The following is a 22,275-nucleotide window of genomic DNA, read 5'->3' as shown; positions in this document are numbered from 1 at the left end:
ACAATACAAATGTAAAAAACTGTGCTGGTTAGTCGAAAGATATTTTCAACTGGATTTTGAGCAAAGAGATTGATTTATCAACCAATAATAAATCCTAGTGAGTGGAATTAGTGGAAATTTCACTAAGTCATCAACCCTACAATTAGCGATCCAATGCTGTCAAAACATAGTTATTCAATTAATTACTACTGTTTACCGCTACGTAGCACAAAACCATACGAGGACCTGAAAATAAAATAGATGATCCAAGATTTCACCATAAAACATAAAAAATAAAAGTTCTCAATCAAATCTCAAACTCAGCTCTTTGAAACAATCGGCAACTTTGAAACAATACGACTACCGGACAACACACAACAAATCAGAAGATTAAAGCGACTATATACAGGAAATTGTATATAGCCTATTCAATATAACAGTGAATTCACGTCATCAAGATATTTAATATATTGCCTTCCGCAAATTGTAAATTCGTTTTAGAGTCAGACAATATTTTCCTACTCATTTTATTCTATTTGAAAAGAGATAGAAAGCTACCTGATATGTTCGAACATCAGCCTGCAAAGGTCGTCTGGACAAACGTTGTTTTAACGCTTTGTTTATTTTGATAAATATTAACTCGCTGCTTATTATTACTTTGATTGAAAATGCTGAAGCCAGACAGAACAGCGTCTCTAATCAGCTATTTCGAACATAAACGAGAAGGCCCCCTCTTGCCAGTAAAATTCGTTAGAGAGGTAAGCATATTTACTGTTAAAGACTAAGTTGCTCCCGTTTTCATCTAAAATATTTTTAGCGTGTTGCAGCTGTACTGAATATTAGTATGAACACGGTCACTGAAACGTCTCTCTTTAATTCGCCGAAAAGAGACCGTCCTTATACGATGGAGGTGACGAATCAAGATCAGATTAATGTTAGCTCTATCATAGATCAAATGTATAAAATGTGTAAAAACAGTAAGTAGTGTTTTCAATATAAACACAATTTAATACTATAATTTAATGTTAATCTGAAAACTATCCATAGAAAGCTTAGAGAGATGCAGCTCTTTGGAGGATGTAGAGTATCCTCTGACTGACTCATGGCACTTCCAAACATTGCTCTTAAAAGAATACAATTTTTAAAAGCATATAATAATATCAATGAAGACTTATTATTTCAATATATGTAATTATATGAGACATGAATATTTTAGAATAAGAATAATATACCTAATGCTCACTGATGGCAAAATGATAATAAAAATAATGTTAAGCAACAAAAGTTGATGGAAAAAAGTAAACGTTGGAATAACAATTGATTAGGTTTTATAAGTTTATTAATAATTTATTGCAGACATATTGTTCTTCATACTGGCAATAACAATGGTTAATAACCCTTTCAGTTTGGATAAATTCGATCAGACACATTGAAGAAGAAATTGACAAATGATGGAATCGTGAACAAATGTTTGGAAATCAATAGCTTAGTTATTGCATGAAACTTTCTGAATATGGGATTATGATTCAATGCTAAGAATTTCCAAGAGAAGGTGATAAATAATTAGTATATGAACTGTAGGAAATTTTATTGTAGAATATGAAAGATTTATGTATAGATATGTGTATAATCGTTCAGAATATACATGAGCATTTGGTTAAAATGTGTAAGGAGAGAAAGAAGGAGAGTTTTGCAGAATAGGCAAATTAATTAGGGAGAATGAATGAATCACTGCATGATTAAATCAAGTTTTATCAAGAAAGAAGTATACAGGTAGTAACAGAACAAACTAAGTACGGGTAATTATATACCAAGTAACACTGTTTACTAACAGTAGATGGAAAATATGATCTCCAATGATAGTAAAATATATTGCTTACTTTATTATAGAATATGCAATTGTTAATTAGGTAGATTAAGCCTCCAGAGGATAACACTACATAAAAAAAAGCCTGAAACTCTAACTCATAGTTAGTATGGGAAAGAGTTCGTTGTATATTAAATAAAACATAACCCTAACCTACAAATTATTATAAGTGTATAATTATTTGTAGTTTTAAGTAATTCGATAATGTATGCAATAGATGTTATATAATGTAAAATAAATTATATTTGATAACAGTATTTTGGCTTAATTATTTTATTTAGATTAGAATGTTGTTGTATATCAAAGTCAAAAAGAACTAAAACTCAGTTGATGTGGCAACATTGCGACATTTTGACGTCATCAATTCAAATGAACGGACAATATAGTCTATAGTCTATTCAAAATTTATTTGTATATGCCATTAATATGTTTAATATATTGCCTGCCGCAATTTGAAAATTCGTTTTAGAATCAGACAATATTTTCTTCTCATTTTATTCTAGTTAAAAAGAGACACAATGCATTCTGATTAGTTCGAACGCGTACACGAATGAGCCTGTCAAAGTCGTCCTGTTGTCAGACATATGCAAAATTATTCAAAATATTAGTTCTAATTACTACATGTTATAAACCGACTAACGGTATTCTAGTATTCTAGTTTGTATGAAAATACCGAATACAATAGATATTCAGGGTCACGAACTGATTGTGGCTTTAATAAGTTATTTCCAAAAGGAACGAGATAATGAAGGCCCCCTTTTGTCTGTAAATTCCGTTAGAGAGGTATTTATTGATAATATTAAATAACATAAGTATTAAGTAATACAAATGTATTGAAAATGTTCTTTAGCATGTTGCTGCTGCGCTGAATATTAGTGTGGCTAATGTGAATAACATCGCTTATAAAATGAAGAATAATAACTCTAGATTCAACCAAGAAACCCCGTCTACATACGAAGTGGGTGAGGAATCTTGAACATCTTGATATTGGCTCTATTCGAAATCAAAGTAAGAGTATATATACCATCAGTTATTATTTTGGACAGTGCACCATATCATAGCACACTGGTGGAAAAATTTCCAATAATAGCATCAACAAAGGCTGTAGTGAAAGGATGACTTTCAAAACATGATTTGAGTTTTGAAAAGACTATACTAAAACCTGAACCATTTCAAATTGTTACTCGCTAAATATAAATGAAATGTTTCATTGCATTTTTTGCAATTTACTATTTTAGAAATAAGCCCCAAATAAGATATACAGTACATCAAATGACTGAACAATATGGTCACATAGTATTAGGACTTCCTCCCTATCGCTGTATATTCAATCCAATCGAGTTGATAAGGGGGGTAGTAAAGAATTATTATAATAGATATGCTGGTCGAGAAATATATTCTATCAAGAACTGTTTGGATATGTGGAAGGAGGCATTGTTGACCATAACACTTTCGGTTTAGATGAGCTCAATAAGACATACAGAGGAAATAATTGATAAATGGTGGATCGTGAACATATTTTAGACATATTGGAAATTAATAGTTTAGTGACTGACTTGGACAGTGACTTGGAAAGTGAAAGTGACTAAAGGAAACTTTCAGGATATGTGATAATGCTATGCAATGCTGGAAATTCCTGAGACATAATGATGAGAGCAGAAACAACTAAAGGTATGCACATAATTAATAAAATATAACTGTATGAAATGGTATTGTATGGCGTGAAAGATTTGTGTTCACAGATATGATTGTAAATGTTCAGAATTAAACATGAGCATTAGGTTAGAATATATAAGGAGAGAATACTAACTAACTAATACTAACTGTCTTGTAGATATGGTAAATGCATTAGAGAGAATTCAGTCATTAATATTATCAATATTGGTGTACACAGATAGTTGCAGAGGAAATAAAAAATAAAGTGATATCAAAATGACTTGTCAAATAAACACACTATCGAAGGAAACAAGAACTAAACGTAAAAAAGTTAATAAGCTACAAATACATTACTTTGATATATAATTGTTGCTTAGAACACTACTTAAACATATGTGCCTAGAGCTCTATCTCATAGGAAAGGAGAAAATGTAAATAAAACAACTCTAACCTACAAACTATTATACCTGTGTTCTTAATTGTAGTTTTAAGTCCTTCGATAATATATGTATTGGATATACTATAATGTTAAAATAGAATATATTTAATAACATTTTTGTTCAACTATTGTATTTAGATTAGAATTTTGTTGTATGTCAAAGCCAAACTGAATTTAAACTCAGAGTTGATGTGGCAACAATGCGACGTTTGACGTCACTAATTCAGATGACGCATATACAAATAAACTTTGAATAGACTATATGTTACTAATTGAATTTAGATTAAATATTAAACCTTGCTTAATAATTGATCCAACAGCAATGAAAAGTAGTAATTATTTAATTTATAATTAAGATATACTAAGCATATCTAATAAAAGATGTTATATTATAAACGGGCTTTTAGAAAAAATGTATCCTGAATAGCATCAAATTTGGTTAGTAACATCATTCGAGCGCTGCTCTAAAGGTATAATCCATATTAGTAACTGATACAACACTATAATTCATATGATTCTCTTATAAAAATAGTATAATTATGTCAATAAAATTATACAAGCCTATAATATTATACGAACCTAATTATATTTATCTGTCAAATTAAAAGAACTATAAATTCCAGTTTCAATCATCAACTATGGTAAATGCACTTTTGGTCATTAGTATTCATTAATTTACTGGTTCTCCTTCATCACGGACATGTCATTAATATTGCTGACATAGAACAGAGGCTTTTACAACTTTTTAACTTTACCTTACTAGAATTGGAAAGACCTAAGAGAATCTAAGAATTAAAATTAAGTAAATGCCATTTAATGGGATATTAATCAGTGATTATTAGTAGGAGGTGCACAAGAACTAATTCAATAATGAAAATTTTGGACTGTAAGAATATGGTTTAATATACAGCAAATTAGAAAGCATAAGGGTGACTTGGAATACTTCGAACTTGAGGCATAAACAACAATGATAAAAAAGTGTTAAATGTAATTAGATTTAAAAATATATATATATATATATATACTCCAAAAAATTATTATGAATCTATATGAAATATTTACCTTCCTGCAAAAATGTCAGATTAATATCAATGGAATAGTGCCTCATAATAATATTTATCTTTATTTCTAGTTTATATCCTTCCCATAATTGTCAGTTCCAGAATTAGAAACAGTGAAAAAAATAGCTCAAGATATTCACAAATATAATAATACGAGGAAGAATCAAATATAAACGAACATTTTGTAAAATAAATTTATTGATGGTATACACAAACTAAACATTTAACTTTTTTTCAATATAGTCCTCCAAGTCAATAATACCTCCGTGCTCTACACACTTTTACCACCGATTTGAAAGCTTGAATATTCCTTCTTCATAAAAAGTTTGATGGTGCGTTGTCAGCCAATTGCACACATACTCCTCTATTTCTTCATTGGTTTCAAATATATTGCCTCCAAGTGATTCTTTCAAAGACGCAAATAAACAACAATTACAAAGAACACTCGAGCATCGAATCCTCTAGATCCAAATTACGTGCTAAGCTAAATTGTAAAATTACCGTTTATATTTGATTCACCCTCGTATAAAATTTTTTTAAGCAACAGTAATGAATTGAATCAATTAAATTATTAATCAAAAATTAATCTTACCTAACTGCAAAAAAAAGAAAGTTCTTCTATTAAGGACAAAGCAAAAATATAACCAACCAATCCAAACAGGAAAATGATGTATTTCCTATTCCTAAAATACATCTCAATTTTGCATAGTATATTATAAACTTTAAATACATAATAATAATTGTATTTATCTTACTTACATATTCTCATATTCATTACTTACATATTCATATTCTTACTTACATATTTTAATGTAACTCACGATAAAAATCACTATGTCATTCGCGAAATCGCGTTCAAATCCGATTAACGTTCATGTGCACTTACCTGAAACAACAGAAAAATAATTAGAATATATGAATAAAGTATTAAAAATAATTGTGAAATGTAATGATTTCACAAAATTAAAAAAACTATCCAATTTGATAAATTAACTTCTTAACTTGATTAATTAAAAATTATTTAAGTAAGAATCAAAAAAATAATTACAATCATGCTGCGTCCCCCTACAAATTCATTCCAGGCCACTACCTATTGCGAACTTCCTCAAACTCAACTCTAAGAATGAAATACCTCAGAGAATGCTTTCAAAAACATTATCAGTCAATTTTTGTTAGGCATTGCGAACATCATAATTGTTATTCAGTCACCGTACAATAATGATCTAGAATCCCGACGCGACTCTATGTACTCTTATCTGCAACAAATCAAAGATTTATATATAAAAAATTAGTAAAAAACCAAGAAACAAGAACGTACCTAATGTACCATGTCCTATCGCCTTAAAGTCGTCAGTCCTGCCTCAATACCACCGGGCAAAAGGTGCACATCGGGTGCTTTTTAGGAATTCGGACGGTCTTAACAAAAATAATTAATTTCGCAATACTGGCTACTGGGCCCTATTTCTCCCGGGGATTGAACCACACAACACCGACACAGTAAACACTCGCGTTGCGTACACGAATCCTGAAAAAAATTAAAAAATATGTAGTGTAAATAACTATATTGAAAATATAAGAAAAAGTCACCTCACTTTTCTGAAGAAAATGCTGGGATATGCTGGCTCTAGTTAAGAAATTTCACCGCCGGCCCAGACCAAAACAATAAACTGAAGCCAATTTAGATATGGAAGTAAATATCTGAGGAATTGACCTCATGCCGATCATTATCAGGATCGCACCGGCGCTAAAACTTGAATTTGAATAAATAGTAAATATAATAGATCAAAATGAGGAGAAACAAAAACAATGGATGATCATCAATGATGAGTCCCACGTTATCACCGGAAAAGGAAGTACAAAGATTTATTGAACCACCCTCAATGACAATCCATACTAGTCCTTGTCATCAATCAATCGAACTCCCGGGGCCCCAACTGTAAGAAATCCGTGCCCCATCAACTAGCAGTTGCCTAAGAAACGGACGTTCATACAACGTATCAAAGTCTGCAATGGCCTCCTATCAAATGAATAATAATGTGAACCAAGACTAGGACGATACAGGCTGGTCAGTCACATTAGCACACCCAGGTCACCGCGCAGAACACAAAATGACAATTATTTTATTCAACACCTGAAAATAAATTATTTATGCTTACCCGTATTGGAGCACAGCTGAACATTTTATAAAGCCAATATGTTTAAATTTGAAGAAAATAGTTGCATTGAGCCACGTCCTCAAGCCACAACGTAGTACTACCTAAATTTGCAAACAGAAATGCACTGAATTGCCGATAATTCAAGAAAAACAATCATCCTTAAATTTACAATGAAAAAACAAATTCTAGTATTTGTTTTTAGATATATCCTATTAAGCTAATACCAAATTAACATCTGGTAAAATAAATATTTTCAATTTTGTTTGATAGATATTTATTTTTAATTTATCTAAGACATGTTATTTAAGCACAATAACTAAAATAAAATGCAGAATGGCAACATACTGCGCGTATTGTTCATAGGGTTGTAAAAATCAAGGCACACTCGTTTTTATAATAAACGACAAATATGCACTTTTTTACAGTGTTTCCTTAACAACAGGTATTTTAACTAATGGTGTTCTGAACAAATTTACGGTTTTCATTCAGGAGCGTGTGTTTATTTGTTAAATTCAAATTATTATTTTAACAACATGAAAGCATAGATATTATTAATACAAAATACAAAATTAAGAAGATTGAAATTATTAAAACAGAATATTTTAACCCTAGATTAAAAATTAGTTGTTCCTGGTTCATCCATTTGATCGATTGAAAAACTTATAATTTAAATTAACTATATCACAAGTATTTTATAACTTCATTTTAAATAATATATCAATGATGCATATACACTATTAAATACAACAAACAAGTGTTGATAATCCTCCTCTGATGTTAAGTTGGTTTAGTTGTGAGAGCTTCTATAAGACTAAAATTAGAATTGGTTTTAATATAGATGGTTTTTCTAATTAATCTAATAAAACAATAATAAAAACTAACCCTTTGAATATTCTAGATATTTTACCTCCTCCAGTCCAATCTCCCAAAGCCTCAATCACACTAATATCTGACTGACTGATTTCCTGCGAATACTTTTATATATCTCTAAAATAATTTTTCTTGAAATGCACACATTTATCATATTAATATAAATACCTCTTAATTTCTAATCTGATTTTTTTTGATCTTTAAATAAAATGGTATTAAGGATTATATTTTACTGGAATCTAAAAATGATGAATATAAAGGATACCCATAATCTCAGCAACTTCACCTTCAGTGATATCTAGAACATACAATATATTATTTATATTAATGCTCTAATAATTAATAAATAAAAGAAACATATGTTAAATAAGGGAAAACAGCAATTAGTTTCCTTTTTATAATGTTGAGCAAATTATTAAGCTTATTAGTTTTATCAAATATCTTTTATATAGGAAGAATGGCAAGGAAAACATTAAATTTTATATACAAGACCTCCATCAAAATATGTTAAAACAATAATTAATTGGATCCCAAATTAATATATCCCCGTAATGATATTTAAATGTCTATAGTGTTCATTATTTATCTGCTGTTGCTATTGTCCACTAGATGTCGACAACAGATGAACAAACGGTACCAATATTAATTTATAGAAATCTATAACTGAATAGTTACATATGACATTCAAAGGATGTTGATGTAAAGGTATTTCAAAAATCATTTAGGCAAAGGGTGGAATATCCATATTTAAAAATATTACTGGAATTTACTTTTCAGTTCATCCGTTGAATCGACATAGTTTCCTATATAAAATATCTGTTTTGTAATTGTAATCACTTAATTTCGATCATCCATAACAAAAGAAAACTAGCATTATATCGCATTAAAATGAAAATAAGTATGCTAACATGTATAGTTAAATAAATATATACTTCTAGAATCAATAATAGAAAAATTTCGATATTTGCAAGAACATCGACTAACCATTACTAAAAGAAGACTTACTGTCAAAATTGTCAAAGTCTATCAACTGGTCATCGTGAATAGCATATTTTCAAATTAGAAATATATGAAAAAAGAATGGCCTCTGAAAGATACAGCTTTTCTCTGACGACTTTTAGGTAATTTAAACCTTTATATGTTATATTTAATTCTGTAAAAAATATATTTATTTTAGTCCGTCAGGTAAACTTGTTCAAATTGAATATGCCTTAGCTGCGGTTGCAGCCGGCGCCCCATCGGTGGGTATAAAAGGTGAAACAAAAAATTGAAAATATTTAAACTCCGTCAATATAATTATTCTATTTTCAGCATCCAATGGTGTAGTTATTGCTACTGAAAATAAACATAAGTCAATTTTGTATGATGAACATAGTGTACATAAAGTTGAAATGATAACCAATCATATTGGAATGGTTTATTCTGGTATGGGTCCAGACTATAGACTTCTTGTTAAACAAGCTCGTAAAATGGCCCAACAATATTATTTGGTTTATCGTGAATCTATTCCAACTGTGCAGTTAGTTCAACGTGTAGCTGCAGTGATGCAGGAATACACTCAGTCAGGAGGTAAAGAAAAATAAATTATGCTATCATAATGCGTTAATTAACTTAATTTATTGTTAGGTGTTAGGCCATTTGGAGTGTCCTTATTAATTTGTGGGTGGGATAATGACAGACCATACCTATTTCAGTGTGATCCTTCAGGAGCTTACTTTGCCTGGAAAGCCACTGCAATGGGTAAAAATTATATTAATGGAAAGACATTTTTGGAGAAACGGTATAAATGTATTTATTTTTTAAATCAAATTCTTATCTAATAAGAAATGTATTTATAGGTATAGTGAAGATTTAGAATTAGATGATGCTGTACACACTGCAATATTAACACTGAAAGAGAGTTTTGAAGGCCAAATGACAGCTGATAACATAGAAGTGGGAATATGTGATTCTACAGGTTTTAAGAGGCTGGATCCTTCTCATGTTAAAGATTATTTAGCAAATATTCCTTAAATGTTCTTAATTAATGTAAGATATATAAAATGTAAGTCACACTCTTATTTGAAATAAACATTCTTTTACATTTTAATAGTTACACGTCAAACATAACATTAATATTTGTAATATAACTGGTATTCAAATATTTTTAAATTAATACAACCATTTTATTAGTTAATTCTTTATTATTAAGGCACACAAACAGACAAAAAAATTAACAAAAATTGGAAGAAAATATATATTCATTACAAAATCTATCCCAATATTTAGAATTGTGTTATTAATATGTATATAAAGATTTAGATATAATCTTTAGCACCCAAAACCTCATACCAAACATTGACTTTCAAACTGCAGTTCAGTCAGAATTTCAACAAATTTTGAAATTCAAAATTCTTTTCCAATATTTTTGATATGAAACTTATTTGGTAAGTGTAAAATGTAATGAAATTACATTATATTCACAGATTGAAATGGTGACTGAATAATGCTCTGTTTTATACACAACTATCAATATATCTTTTTGATTTACAAAGGTCATACTTAAGTACTGAGAGGATAGGCATAATCAGAATTCCAGTCCCTTTCAAATACTGCCTGCAACTCGCTACGTATTGTCGTATGACTTGCGTTGCGCTCAAATACCGGATCATGTAAAACAAACGACACTCCAGCAGTGTCTGTGAAATAATCTCCAGACCAGTTTGATGTTCCTATAAAAGCCGTATTATCGGTGACCATATATTTATTGTGATTCACTCGGGCATATGGAATTTGTTGCTGTTGTTTGTTAGCAGGTACCACAAAGCGACGCTACAATATAAAATTTAAAATGAACATCATTATTTGTTATGAATATACAATTACACTAGGATCTTCAATAATTTTTGTAGTTAGATAAAAACGAAAGATTTTATGGTTTGTCAAAATACTTAATTAAAATGAATGAAAATTATTCTCCACACATAGACTTTCGAGGGAAGCTATATCGGCTGGATGTTGCGATAAGATATATTTTAATTGAGTGAGAATTTATGGAAAATAAACTGCAGCTAACACCTTTTGCGTTATGGTGAAATGTCAAAAACCTAATTATATCACTTAAGGAATATCCAATTCCTCATGCACAATCAGCGTAAACAGCCCACAATCGATATCCATCTAAATGACAGGTTCCACCATTTGAAAACATCACGTTAAGCTAAAAGCAGTACAAATCAGACTCAAAATCAAAGAACTGTACTGGTTAGTACGAAGATATACCCAACTTTACCTAAGATAAAAGAAATTGATTCATTGGTCAATTATAAAACCTATTTTGATTTATAAGGTGTGTTAATAAGTGCAGGCTTGAATGCTGCTGGGCATGGTTGTATTTTGTGTTTGTGATTATAACTATAAATGTTTTTATAGGCAACAGCGGAAAATCCGACCAGGAACAACCAGGCTGGGTAGGACCAGATGTTTTCTAGGATGGTCTCTAAGTTGGTCACTGGCTAGTCGGTAGCCTTAATGCCTACGATCGTGGCCCGGAGCCTACGTTAAAACAGTAGGTCCATTCCAGATAAACCCTGGTTGGTAAAAAGGAGACTTTAAAATATATAAAAAAACAACAGATTAAATTGCTCTTGAATATAGACCCATCCTTTAAAAAATTTCTATAGAACAACGATTGAACAACCTATTATACTTTAAACAGCCTTAATAATCAATTTTAACTTATTTTAATAACGATTTTTACGTTCATTTAAAATACTTACGACTTCAATTGATACACGAGGGTACAATTTATCAATACTGGCTATGCTCTTTAAAAAGTTATCCTCTGATGGTCTGGAATGATTCCATTTACTTATGAGTAATTTAACCTTGATATTGTGTTCAATGGCGGCTGTTTTTAAGGCATCATCGATCACCGGCCAAAATATTCTCTTCGGAGTATAAATCATCATTGGGAAGTAGTCCATCACGGCAATATAAATGAATTTCTCCGCGTGTTTTATCACATTCACCAATGCATCAATATCATTTGTTCTACCTACCGGATTAAAAGGCAGTGGAGAACTCTGCAAAAGACTTGTTAAATTTCCTCTAAATAATATCGAAAAGAAAACATACTGAAAGATACGTTTGAAAAGTTTCATTGTCAGAGATCAAGTTCAAAGGGGTGTTTAAATTATATTTTGTAGCAAGGGCACTGGGCCAAAATGGAGGAATCTTGCTATTTTCTTCTCCCAAAGACCAATAAACCTAAAAATATATTTAGCAATTATTTTAATCTATTGTATATACTTTAATTTACCTCAAATATCTTACCAGCATCTTCTGCTAAACAACTACAATTGTATACAGCTATTCCCATTTCTTTAACCTACAATTGAATATACTGTTTTTTTTTTTTGTTTTTTTATGACTCCAAGTCTAAATAATTATGCAAAAAAAATTAAAATTCATCAAGCAATAACTCTATCCATATGTTCAAAAAAGCAAGTAATATAAATGCTCATATATTACAGATATTTCATTAAAGTTTATATGTAGTTAAGAAGATTTAAAAGTATATAGTATTAATAACAAAAATATTGCTACAAAAAAGTATACATTAAATACATAAGGTGTTCATACATGTTCATTCGCATGATGAATTATATGATAATCGACTTTTCTAAAAAATATATTTTGTTACAAAATACGTACAAAAAAAGCTTATTTTAAAAATTTTCTCATATGCATATTAAAAATAAATTATCAGATAATGGCATAAGGGCAATAGCTAATAATACAGCCTTACAAATAATAACATTACGACATATCTAAATTAGTTACAAACAGCTACCAAAAGCATTTAGAGCATTTTTAATTTATATGTGCAGTGCACCAATGGAAGTACATTAATCAACATCTAAATTTTAGTATGAAACCTTAGACCTGGATTTGAATAATGTTATTAAAACAAATGACTGGATAATATATTTATAGTATAGTATTATTTTTTCATTCAAGTCTTCAGAATTTGGTTTTGTATTAAACCATTACACAAATGGGTAAAACGAATTAATTTAAAGAAAAGGAAAACAATTATGTGCTATAAAAGTGTTTGAGAGACAGTTACAAAATCCATAATCGTAAAATGCATAAAATAAAATTCATAATCGTGATACAAAAACGAGCATTTTGTGTTCCTTGTATAGACAAATATTTATTTTAAAATTATTCTGCAGATATTTAATCATTAAAAATACAAAGCATAACAAAAATATAATTACTAGCAATATAAGCAACAAGAATAGTTCATCTATTACTATAATGTATAGGTATAGACGACGTAGGTAATGTAATTATTAAAGATAATAATTATTGAACTGGATTGGTCAAGGAATATACCCAGGCGGTCGATCGTTTGAGTTACATCTAATGTGGTCTGATCCTTTCTCAGGTCAATATCACAAGCTATTTAATATTCATGAAACCATGACCCAGTTGCAAATCGATACATAAGAATAAAAACATCGTCACTGCTGTCGGCCTTTGAAAGCTAAGTGGTTTTTATTTATCTAGTAAATAGTAATGGACTAATCCTAGAAACATTAATAAAATTCAATAATTTGGTTATATTTTCCTCATTCTATTTAAGGGGGTGTTTTTTGCGTTTCTTAAACCTTTAGAGGTACATTCGGATAGAACGGACTTTGTATATACCCAGAAACTCAGCATTTTTTTTTTATTAAAAGTACATTATTCGCAGCAATTGATGTATCTCAGAACACTACGAAAGTTTTAAACATGTCGGACAGGGTAGACCTTTTTTAAGCCGGATTGGCCTGTTACTAAATATATATACATATATTTTTGAAATCTTGAAAAGTCAATAAACATGTAAAAAAATGGATAGTATTTTTTTAAATCATACTTTAAAAATATCCAACATATTTTAATTAGTATTAAAATAAACCTCTATAAATCTAAATCAACCTTAAATTAATTTACCTGAGTAAGCGATCTCCAATCCATGTTAGCACTACCAATATACAAATGTTTCCTATCTATAATCCACATTTTTGTGTGCAGCACACCGCCTCCTAGTAGTTTGGCAAAATTTAAACTCCTAACTTGTGCAGCTTTCCGTTTAACTAAAAACTCGGTATCCACATTAGGATAGGCTTGAGATGGTGCATTTTGTGCTATTCTAACTGTTACTCCTCGATCAGTGCCAGCCTTTAAGAGTGCTTGGAATACTTTCTCACCCTTAACAAAATATATACTAAATAAAATAATGCATTCATCAAAACAACAATAGTATCTTACTTTCATAGAAGTAGGATCAGGATAAACTTCTGACTGTCTCAATGTCCAATATAAGGAAGCTATTTCTATAGATTTCTGAGCAGAACCAATTAAATCCATCCATGTATCAAAAGTGGAAGGAAATACTGCTGTTTCATTATAAATTAATCCTTCAGGTATACTCTCTATTAAAGATAAGCTACAAAATTAGAAATAATAAAATAACATATCTGAAACAATATAATATGCATTTACTTGCAAGTATTACATGCACAATTTGAAGCATTTAGCTCCTGTAAGGCTTTTTCGGCAGCATGATCTAATAAAGGTAATAATACTACAAGGAAGATTAGGATACATATTATTGATATTGGAATGCATGATGGCCTACACCATTTATTTTGTCTTCTCCAACTGCAATGAAACAATATGATTAATTAGATGAAGTAATTTATTTTATTTATATCTACCTTCCTGGACTACCATCACCTTCAGCTAGTGCATATGCTTGTCCCCAAATATCATTCTCCTCATCATGATGTGGTGAAGTTGGAGTTTCAGGAACAGTCTAAATAAATTAAAAATCAAATTAAAATATATGATATATTTATATACTTTTCCATCTTATACGGACGTTATTAAAACCTATTATATATAATTAAAATATTAATCTTACTTTTACACCTATATTAAATTTTAGCTTCATTGTTGCAATTAATCTTCATTCATTAAATTTGATTACAAAGGAGAAACAAAAGTACTTTGTTATGTTCGTATGTTGATATTGTTTCGTAAGATATGTAATCTGTCTCAAATAGGTTATTAATTTAATGTATTTGTGGTTGCCCAGAAATGTGTTTTTATCTAATATTAATGCAAATAGTAAATTTACATGGTTAAATAGGAAAAATTAATAAAGTATTTATTGTAATAAATTTTTATAGCATATTTAGAACAACTAATATATATAAATATTTTGTGTTGTTACTAAACATAATAGAAGCAAAAATGCGTATGTAGTAAAAATTAAACAAAAAACAGAATATTACCTATGAATAATATAAAAATACGTAAAGGAACAGCCTCTCCCATAACGCACTTGACAATCTACAGTTCTGTGAATAACCGAGACTTCCTCTAACCAAAAAATATAATGTATTCTTTATATTGACACATGTCATATTCATTATCAGAATAACTGTATTAATGTTTAAGCGTATAATTACGTTTATGAGATAAATAATAGCAAAATATACCTATTAATAAAAATCTCTAAAATAGTTCAAAAACTGAAAACCGCTTTATTGTATTTATTTTAGCGTGTACAATTCTGTTTGCATTATATAAAATGGTCCCTGAAGTACGATAACGTTTATTCTAAGCTGTTTAGCGTGTTATATAGTTTTTAACATAATAGTGTTTATAATAAAAAGCACAATTATCCTCACAATATTTTTTTTAAAAATTCAATTTAACAATTCACTTGTGTATGCTATAACAGATCAATTGAAAAGTCCCCGGCCTACCATAGTAAAACACATTTTCTTGACAAAATTAGTTTTTTTTATTCAACATAAATCCCTTGAACGGTGATAAACTGATTATAGCGACCCTCCAATTTTTCGATACCATTTTTGTAGTACGATTTGCCCTTTGCTTCAAAATAGGCCTCAGTTTCGGCAATCACCTCTTCATTCGACGAAAATTTCTTCCCAGCGAGCATTTTCGTCAGTAACAGCCTTTCTCGGACGTTCACTACGTTCACCGTCTTCGGTGCTCATTTCACCATGTCTAAACTTAGCATACCAATCCTCCAGTGTTCAGAAACTCGGCATCAAGCCAAGTTCTTGCTTCAACTGTATTTTTTCCCTTTAAAAAGCAATATTGTATCAACACGCGAAATTCCTTTTTATCAATTTTTTTCATAATAACAAAAGTTGCTTCACTCAAAATGCTATAATTCACAAATTAATGATCCGACAGCTGTCAAATTTATACATGCATCTTTTGAGGACTAGGGCTAACATATGGATTTAATTCTAGTAGCGCCATCTATGTGTCAGACCAGGGACTTTTCAATTAACCTGTTAGATGCGATAAAATATTTCTTATTAGTTATAATAAAATAGTATATATTATAGTTATAAAACGTACTGAAACACCACATTTAATTATTACCTAAGTTAGGAAACTTAATTTTGTTATTTATTAATTTGGGTAGTAAATAATAACAAAAATAAAAGTCAACCAAAAATAGCCTTTTATAGTATTCTTTCAGTTATTGTCCTACTTACTCAACGTTTTTCCTCCTTTTATTAATCAAAATTCTAATAAGCTATTTCCTATTTCGTGGAACCTAATTACTTAAATGTATCGCAGACGCTTGGAAAATCCATCGATTTGCATGTCAGTGGAAAGAAAAATTACAGGAAAGCTGGAAAACTGTTCGTGGCCTCTTTTTGTTGCATTTCGTGACCTGAAACGGACCGTCTCCACATCTTTACAGGTACAACTCACAAGCAACCGTTCCACCAAATCTGATCGAAATTTATATTTATTCTAGGATATTCCTTCGAGTTTTAAAATTCCCCTGGGTATAAGGAGTAAAGTGTAAAATGTATATTGATCAAACAATGAGTAATATATTAATTATTAGGTATACTTTTAGTTTTGATGTTTTTATTTCGTAAATTCAAAGCGTTATTGTAAAAAATTGAGTACGTTATTGATTTTTATATTTTAAAGTCACCTTTTACCAAATAAGGTTTATCTGGACTGGACCTACAATTTAATATGGGCTCCGAACCACGGTCCTGGGCATTAATCTTAGCGACTGGTGAGTGACCAACTTAGAAATAATCCCAGAAGACATCCAGTCTTACCCAGCCTGGTTATTGGCGTGACTGGGATGGTTGTTCCTTGTCGGATTTTACACTGTTGCCTATAAAGATATTTACAATTACTATCACAAACATAAAGTACATCCATGTCCCAGCTAGATTCGAACCCGAGACTACCGCAACAGTAGGAGTACCGTCCTGACGTCTTTACCACGGCGCCAACCAAACCGGCGTTATTGTTATTAAAATTACCGTGTATTGATACTATTTTTTTTCAGTATTTCCTAGTGGCAACAACCTGTTGAATATATTGAATATGACAGAACTTTTTGTATAAGCGTTTTTGAGAATTTTTTCTCGGTTGAACAAGTAAACCTATAATCACGTTGTGAAAGACTTATTTGAAAGAATATATTCACGGCGCGTTCCCACAGCACTTATGCAGCCAAAATTACATTAACATGAGCCGTATTAGTAGTACTAAGGACCGGTTTCTATGAGTATTGTCGTTAGTGATCGGCATTTTTTAATACTGCATAGGTGTTCAATAATAATTTTATATATTATTAGTTCTATGACAATTTATACAATTTTAACAAATTTACTAATATAAAAAATTGCCAACAACTTGGCGAGAACAACTCTTGCGAGTGTACCGCATACGGGAGAATTGCTTGGGAGTTTTCTGAGTCACGTGAGTAACGTGAGGTTCACTTTCTGTACAAACGTCCATTCCTCATCAAGTTCTTCGTTCACTGTGTTCAATGCATGATCGTAACGTTCCACGGCCTCCATTTTTCACAGTTTCAAAGAATTTATAACAAAATATTCTCGCCATGTTTCATTAAATGCAAATTAACCTTTTTCAACTATAAGGAAGACTAAAATAGTTTTCAATCGTGTACTTTCAGTTTCGTAGGAGCCTAATTTTAGTTTTTTCTAATTTTGGCTAATTTTGGAACTAACAATTATTTCTTATCTTTTAAAGTTTTAAAGCTAATCTTAATTTTCTCAGTAGTATTTTTCTCTGAAAACGTTGTCATTATTATTATACATTGTTTGGATCTCTTTAACGAACATAGACTACAAATAAATAACTTTTAACACTTTTCAATTTCAATTCAATAATTTTTTCTCTTAAAATTGATTCGATGACTTCTTCAAAAGCAAACAAGGAACTATTTCATTCGCGTAATAAAATTACGTTACGTTCAGTAATTAAATTCATTTTAATTTAATCGTGTGTGCGCTATGTTTTTATTTTATTATGTATTGATAAATAGTTCAGTGTTTAGCCATATGGGTGTTTTATTTTATGCGCCACAGTATTTATTTTCATGCCAAAATATAAAATATATTTATCAAAAATAAAATATGTTATTATAAAGTATAGTTGGCAATCCTAGTTGCCTGGGAATCCCAGTTCCATCCAAGAGTTAATAAGAATGTTTGAGAATCTCTTAAAAATGTATATACTTTTAATAGCCCGTCACATTTTTGTCAGTTATTTTTTGCTTATTGCAGAGTAGTAAGTGAAAAAACTTGTGTTCATGCTTTAACCTAAGTTGTATTCGACCAACACATGTCGGAATACCTTTCAAGTTTTTTTTCCATACTATTGGAAAAAGCACTTTTAGACGACTCCTTGTTGTACGGCAATCTCTTGTTTTATTCACGTTGGGTCTTCGTCCAACACAGTTTCTATTTTGCATCTAATTTTGGAAGTTATCCAAAGAACAACTAATCACTAATATTAAAATAACTAATGCTAAAGCATTTGTGGCAATAATTACACGTTTTATAAAACACCAATAACAAATTAATTATTATCTTCAGAAGTATTTTTTCTAGTTAAAATACGTAGTCTATGCAAGCTTTATCTAAACTTAACATTGAGTGCTTCCAAAACCATAAAAATTATGTAATAATTAAGTCGTGCACCTGGTAACTTGTATAGCGCAATAGAAAAGCCGATGCATGTCATAGATGACGTCAAATATAGTGATAATTGCAATTTGTAAAAATGCATAATTTTAAAATCGGACCAGAGTTTTCCTTCTCTGTTCTAGTTAAAAAAAGATAAAAGGCTGGTTTATACGTCGGAACATGTAAATGAATCAGTTAATCCGACGAATCCGATATGGGTTGGTACTGGTGGGTCATGTTGCCAAACGTCTACAAAAGTCTTCAAAACATTAATGATAATTAGATATTATAAATCGGCAACGTTTTAGACCCATCCAGATGTGGTGCGTCAATATTGCAACGTCTTAACGAAATAAATTTCGATGGTGTATTTGCTGTTTTATTGGATGGGCTCTATATATTCTATCCAAAATAACAGTAAAAACACGTCATCACGATGTAGAAAATATTGCCGATCGCAATCAGTAAATCAGTTTTAAACTCAAACATTGTTTTTCTTACTCATTTTTTTCTAGTTAAAAAGTAATAGAATGCTATCTGATGCATTCGAACATGTAATCGAATCATCCTGCAAGAGTCGTTCGGTTGTCAAAAGTCTGCAAAATTCTCTAAGCTATAAACCAGAGAGCATTGTTTTGGCGGTTAATTTGTTTTGATTTCAAATCGCTGCTAAATATTTCTGATCTAAAGCAGAATACGTTTATAATAAGTTACTTCGAACCGGAACGAGATAATGGGGACCCCTTGTCAGAAAATTGGGTTAGAGGAGTCAGTGTGATGTAATTTTTATTGGAACTGTTTTCTAGCATTTTGCGGCTGTACTTAATATGGGCATTGTGATTAAAATCCATCAAAAAATTAAAAACAATATAATATTGGATTTACCGAAAAGTATCCACATACGAAGCGGGTGACGAATAAAGATCACTTTCTTGTTAGATCTATTCCAAACTAAATGTATGAGATGTACAAAAACAGTGAGTAATTTTATAGAAATGAAGAAAATCATTTCATAGAGTGTGAAAGATTTGTATGTATAAATATGTGTGAAATTGTTCAGAACATACATGAGCATTTGCATGGAATATATGAGGCCAGAATGAATATTAACTATTTAAAATTTACTTTTAGCTGATTAAATCTAATTTTATTAAAAAAATGTACACAGACAGTAAAAGAAGAAACTGAGGAGAAATACAATGATACCAAAGTGACTTGTCAAAGAAACACAGCAACGAAGGAAACAATAACTAAACGTAAAAAGGAAAGCGTCTAGAACTCTACCTCATCTGTGGTATGGAAAGTATAATTAACTATAGTTTATCCTTCGATAATATATGTTAAAATAAATTATAATTGATAACTTCATTTTTGTTTGATTATTTTATTTAAATTAGAATTTTGTTTATATGTCAAAGCCAAAATAAACTAAAAGTAAAAATGCAGTTAAATAGCGACGTTGTGACGTTATAAATTAAGATGGTGTGAGTTCACTGTTTTATTAAACGGGCTATATATAGTCAATTCAAAATAACGATTCGAATTCGATGTCGAATGTATTGCCTATCGCAATTTGTAATTCGTTTTAATATCATACACTATTTTTCTTCTCATTTTATTCTAGTTAAAAATAGATACAATGCTGCTTGAAGAGTTGCTGCAAAATTCGCTTGGTTGGCAAATGTCTGCAAAATCCTTTAAAACATTGGTGATTATAATTATAGGTTAGAGAGTCCGAAACAAATTTCATCTCTAATGAATTACTTTGAACAAGAACAAGATAACATATGCATTAGATGTACTTAATGTTAAATTAAATTATATTTGAACGGGTTAAAGTCAGTCAGTCAGTTAATGAAACAGCCAATGCATGTCATAGAGGACGTCGAATATACTGCTAAATGCAGTCGGCAAAAATATAAAATTCGTTTTAAGGTTAGAGCGGATTTTTCCTCTTATTTTACCTTAGTTAAAACCGAGTCAGTTTATTAGAAATTCGATTTGTGTTGGTATTGCTAACTAATGATAATTGGAGGTTACAAACCGGCAAACGTTGTAAACGAACATTCGAAGTTAATTCGGCAACATTGCAACGTGCTGACGTCATAAATTTTGATGACGAGTATTGGCTGTTTTATGAGATAGACTATATAAGCCTAGTGTTAGAATCAGTCAAAGCACAAATAAAATATAGCCTATACGTCATCTAAATTTGTGACGTCAAATCGTACCAATGTTGCCGCATCAACTCTGAGTTTTGATTTACAACAAAATTCTAATCTAAATAAAATAATTTAATAAAAATGTTATCAAATATAATTTATTAATTTAACTATTATTATTACATTAATTTAACATTATAGTACATTTAAAAACTACAGTTAATTAGAATTATAACCTATTGTCACTATTGCTTTCCAGAATTGTGCATACGGACGACTTTGACGGGCTCATTCGTTTACTCGTTGTATCTCTTTTTAACTAGAATAAAATGAGAAGGAAAATATTGTCTGATTTTGAAACGAATTTACATATGGCGACGAGCAATACATTAAACATTTTGATGACGTATGTCCAAAAAAACTTTGAATAGACTATAAGAAGCTTTAAACTATGGCTTTTCAGTAAACGTTTCATTTTAATTTTAATCTCCGAGCTTGTAACAAAGAAATCCTATATATTCGAAGGACATTATTACATCTTTGATGGAAATGCAGTATTTATTGTATAGGTGTCATCAAACAGGCATTTAAATTTCCATTGAATTTATAGATTTAAAAATCTTATAGAAATACGATCCTATTATAATGGATTTTGCTAGAACAATAATTCCCGATGGTCTAGGGCGACCGTTTCCCCATTAAATATTGAAACAGAAGTGGAAGCGATGGTTGAGTGCGATAAATAGTACGCACCCAGGGGTAGAAGATAATAAACCTTTAACGAAACGCCGTATCGTGTGACGTATTTGCCAACCATTCGAGTCGATCCAGACACGTGGATTGTTCTCAAGCCTCCTATTAATTTACGTTTTGCGTTTCAGTCCAATTTTACTGTTTAGCGAACATTACGGGTGGCTATAAATATTTTAATGCTCTAAGTGGATTACTTGTGCTTTTAAAATTCCCATAAACCATTCCGTAAAATATATTCCTTGATATTATTTACTACCATGACTTTTTTTATTTGCAAAATCACA

General features: G+C 30.3%; 2 protein-coding genes across 3 annotated transcripts in view; one reads left to right on the top strand and one right to left on the bottom strand.

Annotated features, from left to right (window-relative positions):
• The first annotated feature begins 9,001 nt into the window (after window positions 1-9,001).
• Prosalpha2 (Proteasome alpha2 subunit) lies at window positions 9,002-10,117 on the top strand. The gene is made up of 5 exons (XM_076394566.1): window positions 9,002-9,149; window positions 9,206-9,282; window positions 9,340-9,597; window positions 9,655-9,808; window positions 9,867-10,117. The coding sequence occupies exons 1-5, from the start codon at window positions 9,109-9,111 to the stop codon at window positions 10,039-10,041; spliced, it is 705 nt and encodes a 234-aa protein (XP_076250681.1). The 5' UTR covers window positions 9,002-9,108; the 3' UTR covers window positions 10,042-10,117.
• Window positions 10,118-10,191: 74 nt separating this feature from the next.
• Window positions 10,192-22,275, bottom strand: part of LOC143190334 (5'-3' exonuclease PLD3) — a 28,644-nt gene continuing 16,560 nt past the window's right edge. The window contains exons 1-9 of one of the 2 annotated variants that reach the window (XM_076394565.1): window positions 14,987-15,143; window positions 14,781-14,878; window positions 14,566-14,724; window positions 14,332-14,509; window positions 14,014-14,271; window positions 12,329-12,397; window positions 12,145-12,276; window positions 11,787-12,092; window positions 10,192-10,839 (exon numbers count right to left, since the gene is read on the bottom strand). In XM_076394565.1, the coding sequence (XP_076250680.1) occupies window positions 10,570-10,839; window positions 11,787-12,092; window positions 12,145-12,276; window positions 12,329-12,397; window positions 14,014-14,271; window positions 14,332-14,509; window positions 14,566-14,724; window positions 14,781-14,878; window positions 14,987-15,016 (1,500 nt within the window). In that variant the 5' untranslated portion in view covers window positions 15,017-15,143 and the 3' untranslated portion in view covers window positions 10,192-10,569. Of the gene's footprint in view, window positions 10,840-11,786; window positions 12,093-12,144; window positions 12,277-12,328; window positions 12,398-14,013; window positions 14,272-14,331; window positions 14,510-14,565; window positions 14,725-14,780; window positions 14,879-14,986; window positions 15,144-22,275 lie in introns of those variants that run through there. The other variant, XM_076394564.1, reaches the window with a different exon arrangement.

Source organism: Rhynchophorus ferrugineus, unplaced genomic scaffold (genome assembly GCF_030347505.1).
Source record: "Rhynchophorus ferrugineus isolate W39M unplaced genomic scaffold, kcgeb_rfMv2 rfM2, whole genome shotgun sequence".
NCBI classification, from domain to species: domain Eukaryota; kingdom Metazoa; phylum Arthropoda; class Insecta; order Coleoptera; family Curculionidae; genus Rhynchophorus; species Rhynchophorus ferrugineus.
This window is presented reverse-complemented; position numbering and strand designations above follow the sequence as displayed.

What these genes read in the sequence shown, in the direction of transcription:
- Prosalpha2 (XM_076394566.1), top strand. Translation starts at nt 9,109, where the DNA reads ATGGCCTCTGAAAGATACAGCTTTTCTCTGACGACTTTTAG. An exon ending in GGAATACACTCAGTCAGGAG is followed by an intron (nt 9,598 to 9,654) that starts GTAAAGAAAAAT and finishes ATTTATTGTTAG; the next exon opens with GTGTTAGGCCATTTGGAGTG. An exon ending in AAGACATTTTTGGAGAAACG is followed by an intron (nt 9,809 to 9,866) that starts GTATAAATGTAT and finishes ATGTATTTATAG; the next exon opens with GTATAGTGAAGATTTAGAAT.